Source organism: Zootoca vivipara, chromosome 13 (genome assembly GCF_965207765.1).
Source record: "Zootoca vivipara chromosome 13, rZooViv2.hap1.1, whole genome shotgun sequence".
Lineage (NCBI taxonomy): Eukaryota > Metazoa > Chordata > Lepidosauria > Squamata > Lacertidae > Zootoca > Zootoca vivipara.
In genome coordinates this window covers 5,550,439-5,564,752 of record NC_142596.1, presented here as the reverse complement: position 1 = coordinate 5,564,752, position 14,314 = coordinate 5,550,439, and the positions used below count along the sequence as shown (strand labels likewise).

The following is a 14,314-nucleotide window of genomic DNA, read 5'->3' as shown; positions in this document are numbered from 1 at the left end:
TAGTTCTCTCAAACACCAGAAGAGGAATCTTGGTAGGGGCTTAAGCAATAAGCTCTTTCTCCATACATGCAACAAATATACATCCCTGCATATAGAAAACTCACATACTGAAATGGAAGTTAGGCTAGAACCTGTTGCCCTGACTTGGTAGATTATTACACACAGGGGTCTTTCCTTTTGTTTTGCATGTAAAAGCATCCAGTCATGTGAATCTTCAGCTGCAATCTGGCTCTTGGTTACGAGCCTCATGCTTTTTTTGAGAATTAGACACACTAGTTGAAAGCACACAGTGCAAGTAGATAAATAGGTACCGCTCCGGCGGGAAGGTAAACGGTGTTTCCATGCCCTGCTCTGGTTCGCTGGAAGCGGCTTAGTCATGCTGGCCACATGACCCAGAAGCTGTACGCCACCTCCCTCGGCCAGTAAAGTGAGATGAGCGCCGCAACCCCAGAGTCATCCAGGACTGGACCTAATGGACAGGGGTTCCTTTACCCTTTACTAGTCGACTTGTATGTATTTAGATTTTTGCTCTTTCACACTGATAAATGTCCCTTCTGCCAATGTATATTAAATTTCTGCATATGGGGCTGTATGGTCTATAGAAATTATCCCTACTTTTAAGTGCCACCTTTTTAATCACATACCAATTTGCTTTGGCATTAGAGGTTCATTCACCTTCCTTTAAGGCCTTGTGAGGCTGCCATGTTTGTTTGTTTTTTTAAAAGGTACAGTGGTACCTTGACTTACGAACGACTTGACAACCGAATTTTTTGACTTGCGAATGGGGGTAATGGCCGCACCCTTACGAATGTGTCTACATCCAGAAAAAAACCCGCGGCGGTTTTAGATAGGGATTTTTCGACTTATAAATTTTTAGATAGGGTTGCTTTTACTTACGAATTTTTTTGTTTCCAATGCATTCCTATGGGAAATCGCATTTCTAATGGCGTTTTTCGACTCACGAATTTTTCGACTTATGAAGGTGCCTTCGGAACGGATTAAATTCGTAAGTCGAGGCACCACTGTAGTACTGTGTGTTCCATTTTTTCCTGAATGAGAGTTTTCCTTTGTCTTGCACTCCTTTAGGTTGACCAGAGAGTCTTCAAGGACTTGATGAGTGAGAAACTCCCTCGGCTGCATGCCCACTTTGAGCAATACAGAGTGGATTACTCGCTCATCACCTTCAACTGGTTCCTTGTTGTGTTTGTGGACAGTGTGGTCAGCGACATACTCTTCAAGATATGGGACTCTTTTTTGTACGAGGGGCCAAAGGTACATGGCATAACCCTGAATGTTTCTTGATGTTTGTAGAAATTGTGGGTAAAGCTGAGCTGAGATGCCACCCAGTGGGATGTTCTCTTGCCAAACAGTGAAATGAATAGGAGCTGTGCAATTGATCAGTTGTCTCACTCATTTCCATGTGCCTTGGGCAGGAGAATTTTCTGCTAGGTTGTGCCCTGTATCTCTCATGACTGGCGATGAAACAATTGCTTGAGGAAAGAAATTGAATTGCTGGCAGTGTTCAGACTAAGCTATGATTTAGCATAATGTGAATGAGCCTTAGACTTGTCTGTTCCCTCCCTCCAGTACAGCCATGAGGAGATAGGAAGTTTTGGTTTCTGTTTTAACTTACTGCAGTTTAATGTTATGGCTGCACCCTGGCCAGCTGTGTCCAGTCAACTATGACTGGACCTTGGTTTATGAAGTTGACTTGTTTCAATATAATGTAGTTCAGATTAATCACTGTTTAGGGTTCAGACATAATGCTAAACTGCAGCCAAGCCAGGGGACGGGGAGGAGAGGAAGGGGAATGAATGAACAGCCTGAATCTTGTTCACAATAGTTGAGTGTTATGTCTAGGGCTTGCCGATCAGAATGTCAGCGGTTCGAATCCCCGCGACGGGGTGAGCTCCCGTTGCTTGGTCCGAGCTCCTACCAACCTAGCAGTTCGAAAGCACGTCAAAGTGCAAGTAGATAAATAGGGAAGGTAAACGATGTTTCCGTGTGCTGCTCTGGTTCACCAGAAGCGGCTTTGTCATGCTGGCCACATGACCTGGAAGCTGTACGCCGGCTCCCTCGGCCAATAATGCGAGATGAGCGCAGCAACCCCAGAGTCGGTCACGACTGGACCTAATGGTCAGGGGTCCCTTTACCTTTTATGTCCAAACCAGGCCATTAAGTGTTAATGTTTTCTGAAGACTATATTTCATACTGCTTAGAGAATTTGATAGGATGAACTAAATTTACCTCTGGAAGGATATTAACAAATAGTTCTGTGTGAATTACATGAGACTCTGCTGTTGCGCTATAATTAAATATCTCACCAATCTCTGCTTTCTTTGTGAAAACTAGGGTTCTAGTCCTTGTGCCTTGAATGCATGTGGGCAGTGCCTCATGGAGTTTCTGAAGCCAACAGAGTGGGAAGCAAGACTAACCATAATTTTCTAGTAGTTGAGGGGATGAGGCTTTTGTGGCCTAAATAGTTAGTGATCTCTTCCATGCAGTTAACTGAAGTGGCAAGGAATTTTAAATACTGCTCATTCTCTTTTGTAACCTGATGTTTGTCAAACATTTAGGTAATGTTCCGGTTTGCTTTGGCGCTCTTTAAATACAAAGAGGAGGAGATCTTAAAACTGCAAGACTCAATGTCCATATTCAAGTACCTCAGATACTTCACTCGCACAGTCCTTGATGCTAGGTAAGGGCCTTTTGGGAAGCTGCTTGCTTAGAAAGAATATCTATGTTCTGTTTTGTTTTTATTTAAGTCTCTGACTTGACCTTCATTCCATGAGCTCAAATTAAAACAAATTAGTGTAAAGTTTTCTGTGCTGCCTAACTTTCCAAAGAAACTCAAGGCAACTAACAAATTGGTAACAAAATACAGTGCTACCTCAGTTTAAGAACTGTCCTGTTTATGAAAGATTTGGTTTACAAACTCCGCAAAGCCAGAAGTAGTGTCCCGGTTTGCAAACTTTGCCTCAGTCTAAGAATGGAATCCGAACGGTGGAAGGGTGGCAGGAGGCCTCATTAGGGAAAGCGCGCCTCGGTTTCAGAACAGTTTCAGTTTAAGAACAGACTTCCGGAACGGATTAAGTTAATAAACCGAGGCACCACTGTAGTATAAAACAAACAATAATAGTCACTTAAAGCCCTATAATTCAACTGAACATTAACAAACTGAAAACAAACAACAGTTCCAGAACAGCCATCAAAATTGATTGGTTTGATATGATTTATTGTATTTCTTTGGGGTCAGTGTTCTTGAAGCCACCAACATGAGTCTGACCAAACTGTGAGAGGCAGTGGAAGACAGGAGTGCCTGGTGTGCTCTGGTCCATGGGGTCACAAAGAGTCAGACACGACTTAACGACTAAACAACAACAATGCTGCTTTTTATTCAAATACAGCATAAAAATAATACATAACAATTAACAAATCACCAATAAAACTATTTTAACCTATAAAATACTATTAGCAAAGCAGCAACTAAAAAATAAGCTGTCATTGACCGGCTGGATGCAGAGGAGTGGTGGGAGGGAAAAAGACCCGGAGCCAGGGGAGTGGTGGTGGGCGACCAGGAGTGGTCAGAGGGAGAAGACTGGGGGGAGGAGGTGTTGGAAGCTGAAGAGGCAACAGGGTTTAGTGAGCAGGAAGAGGCAGTGGCATAGGGCAGTCCAGAATCAGAGGCAGAAGTGGAGGCTGGAAGGTGTGGGGCAAGAGGCAGAGATCAGGCAAGCTGCTGAAGAAGCCAGGGGGTCTCCCCTTCCTGCTTAGACCTGCTCCCCTCCCCCCATATCTCCCAGAATCTGAAGAGGTATGAAGAGGGCAGAGCAAAGACAGACAAGGAGAAGAAGTCTCGGGTTGCTTCAGAAGAACCTGTGGGAGGAGGAGACTTAGAGAGCAATGGGAAGGCAAGGACCTTCAATCCTTGCAACTGCCTCATGGGGGCAAGACCTACTGGGAAGTGTATTACCAGCTGCCTAGCCTAGTTTTTAGAGCAAGGTGCAGGCAATAGGTTCTTCTGAATCACAGCAGATGGAGAACCAATAGGCCACCAGGTAAAGAAGAGGGCAGTTTATTAATGGATAAATATTAATAATATGACACTATAAGCTAGACTCTAAGCACAAATACAAACAGATACAGAGACAGATAAAGATAAATAATCATATAAGCTCAACTGCACGTCCTGCCAACTGCTAAGACTGCTCCTGACCCTTCAGGCTGGTGGGCAGGTGGTAAGTGAGCTGGTCCCTGCACCGCTGATTCTTCAGTCCCTCGTCAGTTCACCTTCAGTTCTTCTCCCTCTGGTTCCTTGGTTCTTCAGTGCTTCTTCTGGAACTCCCTCCTTTGCTGAGACGGGTAGCATTTATAGACATTGGACAGGCTCCACGCCAGGTTGTGCAGGTGCTCTTAACGATGTATACTTTCCTGCCTTCATATTTTTTGGGGTGAGCTAAGTTCATGTCTGGGCGCCAGCTCCATGGCTGGGTTGAGGTAGGCCTGTCACACAGTTGACTCCTTTCCTTATCAGGCCAGCTGGCTAGCCTCTGGTTGATGCCAACTTCTAATTATGCAAGTAGATTTATAGTCTTCTTCATTATACTGATAGATTTATAGTGGCATCTAGCGCTAAGTGCTCATTATAAATGGTATATCAGAAGCCCTCATTATATAGATTGATATAGCAAAGCTGCATTGGAAGCAAGCACACCACCTAGCAATTGCTTTCTGCCACTGCCACTACAGATAGATATATAAAGAGTTACTGCTGCAATTACCTTGATATCAGGAGACACCACTTACGGGCATTGTTTCGGAAATACAGGAAGAATTGCTGGTCTCGCTAGGCCTGAGCTGTTTTGCTTCTTCTTTGAATACAGAGTTAACTTTACTGACACCTGGAGAGTTATTGCTGACTGGCTCCCTGCTCCCAGTTCCAACCTTGACATAAGCCAAACATCACAATTACAGCAGATGCCATATTAACACATTATATACAGCATTTACAATCTATAAAACAATATTAACCCAAAAGGAACCCCAAAGCTAGCAATTAAACGAGTATCTGGCTGGCTACCCAAAAACCCCAGATTCTTACAACTACCTAAAGCAGTACAATGATGGGGCCTGACATGCCTTGCTTTTCCACAGATGGGTGCCACAATAGGAAAAAAAGGGGACGTTTTAGGTCTGAGTTGAACAACTTGGGCTTTAAAAAGCTCTAAATTAGCATTTATATTAAACTATAAGCAGGCAAAAGGAAATGTAAACAGTATTGATTTTTAATCTTCTCCATCCTTCTACAGTTGTACCTTGGTTGTCGAACGCCCTGGAGCTCAGACATTTTGGCTCCCGAACATCGCAAACCCGGAAGTGACTGTTCCAGTTTGCGAACTGTTTTTGGAAGCTGAATGTGTTGACAGGGCTTCCGCGGCTTCTGAATGGCTGCAGGAGCTTTCTGCAGCCAATCAGAAACTGCAATTTGGTTTTCAAATGTTTTGAAGGTGAACGGAATTACAGAACGGATTCCGTTTCACTTCCAAGGTACGACTGTATTCTACAGCTGACAGGACAGCTTATAAATACAATTAAAACCTTCAAAGCAGCATTAAATAGATATATCCAACATTATTAAATGCCTATGTAGGTAATAAGTGTTCCACTCCCCTGGGGCTGGGAAGACATAAGATTTGGCAGTGGTGAGAACATTCCACAGACGGTGCCACAACCAAACAGGCTCTGCCTCTGATCTTCAACCCCTGTGGGGGCACTTGGAGAAGGACTTCAGAAAATCACTTGAACATTAGGCAAGTTGATGTTGGGAGTAGATAGTGCATTGTGACTCCAGTGAAAAGGGATACATTCCTAGTCACTTATTGAAGGTACATGTCTGGTTATGTCCTGATCATTCTGGCAAGTGGGGTGGTGAATGTTTAAAAGGCAACTCAACACAGGAATAGCTTGGTCCCAGATTTTTCCCTCAGGAGTGACACCTGAGGTTTTCATTCAGAAACAGATGAATTGCCTTCTCTTCTCAGGAGACTTTTAGCCAACTTACATTGCATCATGTTCTTTCTTGTTTTGAAATGTACAGGCCCAGGTACTTGAGGTTGTTGACCACTAAGCAGTCCAACAAGATCTCAAAAACTCCAGTGATAGCCGTGTTCCTAAGTTGTAGGTGTCAAGCTCAATAAATGTGTTAGTTTGTTCCTGAAGGCCAAGGTTTAGAAACCTGACCTGACTTTCTGCATTGTTGACCTAGCAAAGTTGGAAACCTCCCATTCCCAACTAGAGCAGTCAGTCCTTTTCAAGCACTATCTATGGTGCTGGAATATAGCACCCCCTGGCCGATTAAATTCAACTAGCTACAGTCAGACTTCTGAACTCTTCATAGACTTGATGTCATTGTTTATGCTGTTCCTGCCTCCACTACATGGACCCCAATCATACATTACAGTACTAACGCAAATACAAAACTTTTTCTATAATACAGACACTAGCTGTGCCCATTTTACACACAAAGTAGTATAAGTTCTTTAAGATTTTTGTGATGCATAAGTAATGGGGAGAATTATGGGGAAATGCTGCAGGAGCTCATCTTCCTGATAAATGTGCATTTAGGTTCATTGAGTACAGTGAAGTTACACTGAAACAGCAAGAAGTTTTTTCTAGGCAGAGATAGATAGATGTACTTTTTTCTTTGTTTACAAAAGTGCATGCCTTGTTTCTTTTTTCAAGTTGTAGTTCTTTGTTTGTTTTTTACCTTTGAAAATGATGTATACTTCTAGGCAGATTTTGAGAGGGAAATAAGCAAACAGCATCCAGTTCCTCTTTGCCACGACAGATGAAATGTTTCATCATAAACAAAGGAGACAGAATGATGAGAAACAGCTGGAACCTGCAGCACTGCTTGAGTAGACCAAGCATGGCTTCATACTTCTCAGGAACATGAGACTTCCTCTCTTTGTAAACCGGATCTAGACTTGGATCTGCAGCTAATTTCTACAAGCTGGGAGCATTTGAGCAATTTTAATTTTGCAAATTGTGTGTCCAGTTAAATTTAGGAACGTGAGAGAGGCTTTGGTGGGGTTTTTTTTTTAGCAAAGTTACCCAAGTAGGTTAGCAGACTTGCACTGAATGATACATATTTGGGGTCAACAGACTTCTAACTTGCAGAATCTGCTTTGTGGGAGTCAGAAATCCTTGCTAATCTACTGCAGATCACTCCCAATCTACTTTATGCCACCTATTATTTAACGAGGCAAATTTAGGCAGTGGCGGGGGGTAATCTCTTTTGCACACTCCTTCCACATCTTTAGTGGGTTTACATTTACACTTCGTTGCCCTTTAGATTTCAGCTCCATGAAAAGCAGAAACGTTAAGACCTCATCTATTCCATATTCTCAACATTTTTCCAACCATGGCCACATTCCAACCTTGTTTCCTTTCTGTGCCCCCCCATGGGCGTAGCCAAGGCGTGCAGGGGGGCAGCTGCCCCCAGTAAGTAAAAATCAATACAAAAGCCCCTCCCCAAATCTATGCTCATGTCCCCTCCCGTCCTAGAAAGGTAGCTATTTAAATGTTTTGTTTGTAAACCCCCTGCAATGTAGGAAACTCCGCTAAAGCATCCATGCCAGGTGGCCATCCTACCTCTGCTTAGAAACCTCAAGGAATGAGAGTCCAGAACCTCCAGAAGTAAACAACACTTATTTGACCCCAGTTATTTGACACAGAGGAAACCTACAGATTTAGTCCAAAAGGTGCACAGGGAGTTCTGAATATATGAGAATTTTAAAAAGCAAGTGGCCCTCACTGACATGGTGCAAAAATATACTATCATCCAGAGGAGCCCTGGCTGCCTAGATAAAACACTATAGCCCCACATGCCCTTACCTGGGAGTAAGGCCCACTGAACTCAGTGTGGCTTTCTTCTTCTTTTGGGGGAAGAGGGGGAAAAGACATATTTTTAACAAACACTTCATAGCAAATGGCACTGCACAATTCTTCATATCAAGATGCCAGAAACCCATTCTTCCTTTTAGACGTCCATTCATATGAACACTTTTCTAGCATAAATTCAAAACTTTTAATTATATGGGGAAGTACACTCTTGCAGTTAAAAACCAGAACTAAGGAGGCAAAACTAGCTCTGGGGACACACCACATAGTTTTAATATAGTGAATGTCTAGCCTGTCCTGATCACTGAAATATCAGGACAACGAGAATAATGGCAAGTGTGGCTTTCATCTGAGTAGACATATAGTTATTTACTAGATGCAAGTCAGCAGCACCAGATGACCCCACTCAGCTAGGTGCTGGGGTGGATTTTACCCTGCACCTTGCAGAGCTGGGCCAACGCTGCCAACAGGCCCTCTGTCCCTCGGCAACATCCGAAGGCCCTGATCTGCTAGGGCCCTGCACTCTGCAGAGTTGGGCCCAGCACTGGCAGCAGCAACAAGCAGCTCCAGCTCGCCCAGCCCTGCCCATTGCTACCGCACTAATGTGACCTGGGGTTTTGGATCGCAGGCTCTACTGGTCAAAATGGGACACTCAGCTATCCCTATCTCACTATGGAAATAAACCAGGGCTGCTCCAAGAAAAAGCATGTGGTGAAAAGGAGCATTGGACCCTGGTGGGCTGCCCCCTTACCCACTTGTGATTGGCCAAGCGGATAGCCAATTAATCAGGACCTTTTTTTATTCCCATCACCTCTCACTTCCCTCTGTGCCCCCCATTTGCGTGATTTTCACGTGCCCCCTTGGAATATCCTGCCCCCACAGAGGGCCATATGGCCACTGGTTGGGAAACACTGGTCTAGCCCACTTACAAACAAAAATGAGCAAGGAGTCCCTGTGCCAGGCTCCCCCATCCCTGGTTATCATTTGTTCATGAGTTTTGTGCTGGTTATCATTTGTTCATGAGTTTTGGGAGTGTGTTGCAACAGCAGAAATCTGTTTGGGACTGAACTTTGGTGGATTACACAACAAACCCTTTTTAAAGGAATGTGGTTGGTCATCTGTATTTTCTTTTTTCTTTTATCCCAGGAAACTTATCAGTATTGCTTTTGGGGATCTGAATCCCTTTCCATTGCGCCAGATAAGAAATCGGAGGGCCTACCACCTGGAGAAAGTCCGCCTGGAGCTCATGGAACTTGAAGCCATTCGGGAAGACTTCTTGCGTGAGCGAGAAACTAACCCAGATAAAAGGGACCTCATTAGTGATGATGAAGAAGATGGTTGAGGAAGCCCCAGGGGACAAGACTCTTTCTGGAAGCTTGACCAAAGTTTTGTGAAGTGGCCTCTTCCGTAAGGATCCAGCAAAACTAAGCAACATCAGCTGGAAATTTGCAGGACAGATTTCCAAGTCTTTAGCATGCCGTTGCAGAAATCTCCACCCCCTGCTAAAATTTCTCTTTCCATTTCTCTTTTTTTGCCAGAGTGTTAAAGAGCACTTTTTCTTGCACCTTGCATCTGAGCTGCCGCTTTCCCCCTTCTCTGAAGGACTCATTTTTGAAGTGCCTACACATAGGAAGCAGTAGCGCAAAGTCCTTAATCTTTTTAATATCCACCATCTTACACTTATTTCCCGGTTGCTTTCCCCAATCTTTCCCCTGCCCCAAAATCCATTTGGGAGAATCGCTCCTCATTAGCCTTGAGAATATTGAACTAAGCTGGCATTTTTCATTGGCAGTCCACCTATGTTTGTTTAAAACCAGCCCAAATATTGACAGTTCTTCAGCATATCTGTGCACGTACTTAAAAACCATGAAAATGTGAAGAGGCTGCATGGAGCCAGTCAAAAGCCTTTCAGTGCTTTTGCCAGGGAGCAAAGTCCTCTGAAGACATCATTCCATTGGTCCTAGTGGCTCTGTTTTTAGCAAGAAGAATTGCTGACGTCTGTTTTCACATAGTGCTAAATGAGCACCTTGAGGACTATTAATAAGGCTGCCTTGGACACCATTGGTCTATCTCACTTTAAGAACTGTGGAAGGCAAGAAGTAGTTCTGCTGGAAGAGTTTTCTCTGGGTACTATGGGAATGAAATAAATTGTGCTTTCTCCCTTACATGATACTCTTAAAGGCATAGGAGTCCTCTCCAGGATGGCAGAAGGATATGTTGTGTTTTGCCAGCACCTACCTGTTCTGGCCAGGTGAGGGTGCTCTTGCCTGATGGGCTTCCCCCTCCATGTAATCCCAATGAGCACTTGATCCTTGGAGATTTATATTGAGATGCATTTTTTTTATGAGTGGCAGATTGCTCAACTAAGCAATCATATTGGCTTGACTTAATGACCTGTGAAAGTGCTATAAATTCACCTGATTTTTCTGCCACAGAGAGGTTTGGCTAAGATTAACCCTAAAAGAATCAAACAATGTGAATTGTGTATTTCCTATCTCTTATGAAAGGTTTAATTTCTGATAATATTTAAACTTGTTTTTTCTTTTTCTTTCTGCACCTCTGTACTTCTTTCTGTTGCACATTTTTAGGTGCTTGGCTCCTGTCATTTTGCTGAAACTTAACGCCAGTGAAATTACAGGTGGATTCCTTCTATTGTATTATTCTGATCTTTGCAGAAATATGTGTTATCTTAGATACAGTTGATGAACCTGGAGAAAATGAAGGCAGGTGGTTCAGGTGGTTCATTTTTTTGAGGGATGGGTGTTCTTTTTCATTATTAAAGATGACTGTTCTGAGACTCTCCCCTTCATCTTTCCCACACTTGATGTGCCTTTTTATTAGGCAGTATAATTCTCAAGAAAAAAAGGTAGACTACAGTGTGGAGAAGGGAAAAGTAATACCCCAACTTGCCTTATTAGAAGAAGATACGGATATGAATGCAATAATAATAATTTTATTATTTATGTAAAAAAGAATTCCTTCCTTACATGCTCTCCTTCCAAAAGTCGCCATGGCCTTTTCAGCCCTGGGGATGTTTACCTTCATCCGACAAGTGGCCTGCAGTCAAGATTCCTTTCTCTGAAGAACAGTTTCCTCCTCTGCCACCTTGTAAGCTGCTCTTGACAGCAAAGGCTTAGAGATTGTTTGCAGGAGTGGCGTGCAGGGAATGCGGAGAGAAAGAGCACCTCTCTACCTATGCGCAAGAATCTGTGAGCATGTTATAAAGCCTCTTTTTCCAGACTGTGGCCATTCTCTTTCTGATGGTTTCTAAAACGTATCATCAATTGACAATTTTGTTGTGGGGTTTTTGGAGCTAGGGAATATTTTGGCCATGAAATTTTCACCTGTGCTCATAGCAGTGCAAGAGTGTACCATTTTATTTCACTCTTTATTTCATGTGGCATGTCAGCTTGGTACTATCTGGCAGCACTCAGTCCTTTGACGGCAGGATCGGAACCATCCGTGGGGCAAGCAAGGGAGGACACAGGAGATAGATACAGTGCAAGCTGAACAGATGGGCCTCGGAATACATTAGTGCCACTTACCATTTTTAAATACATTGTACCTGAATAATACTAAGATTCCTCCGTGTAGTATTACATGTACTATATCTTCAATTCCTGTTGTAAGAAGTGTTGAAAACCACAGATGGAACCACTTGGATTTATGCCAGGCTGTCAGATTTTCTTAACTGTCTTCTGATAGGGCTGAAAGAGTCTCAAACCAAATGTGGGGTAGAATATTTTTGTTTTCTTAGCACTTGCTTGTTAAAGGGGATCCATCTGTGTTCTTTGAAACTCCAATATTTGGATAGTGAATAGTAGTTGAAACACCTGACTTTTATATGCTTGAAGAATTCCCACAAACAACTAAACATAGGTGATGGTGGAGAGTGAAGACAACACCCATTGTGCCAATGTTATTTTGTAGGCTGCTGCAAATCCTCCTCAGTTTTGTAGCATCTTTGTTATTACTTACCTTGAATCTACTAGATTGTTAAGGATGTTCGACTAGTTAAACAGAAAAAAATCGATTATTGCAAATGCTGTTATTGCCACTGCAAAGACGGTTATGTTCAGTGCACCTGAACTCACATGTGAAAGAGTTATCCCCCCCCCCCGGGGGGGGGGTTGGACCCACTTTGGAAATTGGATGACAAGCTCCTGCTGCCTGACATTTGTATGCTGGCCTAGAAATCAAACCCATGAGACAGACCACAGTTCTGTGAGATGATTCCAAGCCTCAAACTTTAGGATCGAACAAGGCAAGAATATTTGAAAACCTAAGAGCAGAGATCAACAAAGAAAGTTTGAACAACTTATATTTTAAATTCTACACTTTATATAGATACATATAATCTTTCTTTTTGGTTCTGAAAATTAGATGTATCTGATTTTTTTTTCTCAATAAAGTTTTTCAAAAAAGAAAAAGAAAAAGAAAGTTTGAACAACCGCCCCCTGCCCCCCGCCACTCAATATGTGCCATCTTTTTCAGGTCTCATTTACTGCAATGAGGTTTTTCTGGTTACTCTTTCTTTTTTTGTAAAGAATTTCAAAATGTGTTACATATTATATATGCAAAGTATCTTATGCATGATTTCTCTTTTAAGTATTGTATAATCCACACCACTGAAGCAGTTTGTGCAAGTTTCCAAATCACAGACCAATTTTTTATTACACTAGAGGCAGAGAGAATGGGGATCAAGCAGTACATGTCTAGCCCTTTACTGCACAGTAGGCAGATTTTCTCTATAGTTGTCAAGTGCTACTCAGTAGGCAGAAACTGATCATGCCCAGTCCCCTTAATCTAGAACAGTATTTGCCAACCTGGAGCCTTTCATGTGTGTTGGACTACAACTCAAATTAGCCCCAGCCAGCACACCCTACAATGCTGGGTCTCATGAGAGTTGTACTCCAAAACATCTGGAGGGCGCTGAGTTGGCCAGGGCTGAGCTGGAGCATCTTTTGTGCAAGCCTGGCTAAAATGAATAGGAAGTGTGGATGAGCCTTCCTCTTTTGAGTGGGGCTTACATGGAATATGTTCCTACTGGAAAGTCCCTTGTTAAACATTGAACTTGAACAACTCTTTCCTCTTCCTACAGCTGTAGTTGTCTTCTGCATTAGCATGAGGAATTAGGCTTGTCGTTTGTCCAAGCCATTACAAACCACTACTTAGTCAATTTGACAAACACATTCATAATCATGCTTTGCTTTGGTCCCTCATGAAGAAATTTAAAAACTTGTTTCTCTTTTGGTGTTGTTAAACTTTTGTACAGCTCTTAAATCATCCCTTGGGAAGTATTATGTATTAGAAACAACCAGGGATGTTGGCACAATGGTTGCATCCTTGAACTGTAACCTGGTTCTGTACTGGAAATCTTTGCCAAAAATAATAAAAATCAGTAATTTTGTAATGCTTTAGTTTGACTTTGTTGCTAAATTGAGACTGATAGCGATTTTATATCCGGCGTGGGTGTTCTGGGACTCTTTCCAGGGCCTTCAGGCTGGAAGGTTCTGGGGGATACTTAAGCCTCATTCAGTACCAATAGGAGCAAAATATTACTCTGCCTGGGAAGAGCTTGGTCTGGGAAGCAGCAGTTGATGTGGCTGGTGGAGATGACAGTGGGCGGAAGACCAGCATATGCATCCTTTTGGAGGAAGCCTGAGATTCTTCACACAGCCATGTTCTAGCGTTTTCTCAACCCTTCTTTCCTGTGCTGAGAGTGGGGGAGGGGAAGGAGCGGAATCAGGATTAATCTGTTGCAGAGCAGGAGATGCACCCCCTGCTCCTTCTCTTATCAGCGTCTGTGGCTACCTCAAGCTTCTCCCCTTCACTCTCACTCTCTGCTGAAGATTCCTCCCTTTCCCACCAGTCTGAACCTGGTTCAGAATCCCATTCCCCGTCAGGTGCCTCCTGGACTACTGGCTGCCACCAGTCTTCCTTGTCCAGCCAGTCCTTGACATTAAACTTCTCTGGCCAGTACCAGAATGTTACCTGCTGCCATTGAGAGACTTGGGAAGGAGTGATCCAATCTAAATGTTGGTGATGGTCAGGGTGCCCAGGTAACCCTAGAGCAGATCAGAGCATGTTCATCTCAGCGATGGCAGTAACATTGCCATTTTACTTCCCATCATGCTTGACATGCCTTGCTTTTCAGTAGCACCAGTTAATTTGTGGGGCTGGTGGACATTTAAAAAGATATGCCAAGTGGGGCCTGCAGCCCGGCAGTTTCTTGATGCTAAGGCACTGGGATTTTGGTTCCAGCCTTCTGGTGACTTTGGAATTTCAGGCTGAGACCTTTTTCCCAGGCCTAAATTTTCTTTAAAATTTTAGTAGAACAAGGCTGGCAAGACTCCTTCTGAAGGAAGTTTTGCTAAGTTTTCATCCCACCACAGAAAAGGCTCTGAAGTGA

General features: G+C 43.2%; 1 protein-coding gene and 1 non-coding gene across 2 annotated transcripts in view; one reads left to right on the top strand and one right to left on the bottom strand.

The window, feature by feature from the left end:
- Positions 1-13,315, top strand: part of TBC1D2B (TBC1 domain family member 2B) — a 45,398-nt gene extending 32,083 nt beyond the window's left edge. The window contains exons 11-13 of the mRNA XM_035130903.3: positions 1,087-1,272; positions 2,577-2,698; positions 9,049-13,315. Coding sequence (XP_034986794.1) covers positions 1,087-1,272; positions 2,577-2,698; positions 9,049-9,244 — 504 coding nt within the window. The 3' untranslated portion in view covers positions 9,245-13,315. The remainder of the gene's footprint in view (positions 1-1,086; positions 1,273-2,576; positions 2,699-9,048) is intronic.
- On the bottom strand, positions 8,105-8,238 carry LOC118093335 (small nucleolar RNA SNORA72). Its single transcript, XR_004693626.1, has one exon. It is a non-coding gene; the product is annotated as a small nucleolar RNA SNORA72 (small nucleolar RNA).
- Positions 13,316-14,314: the final 999 nt, after the last annotated feature.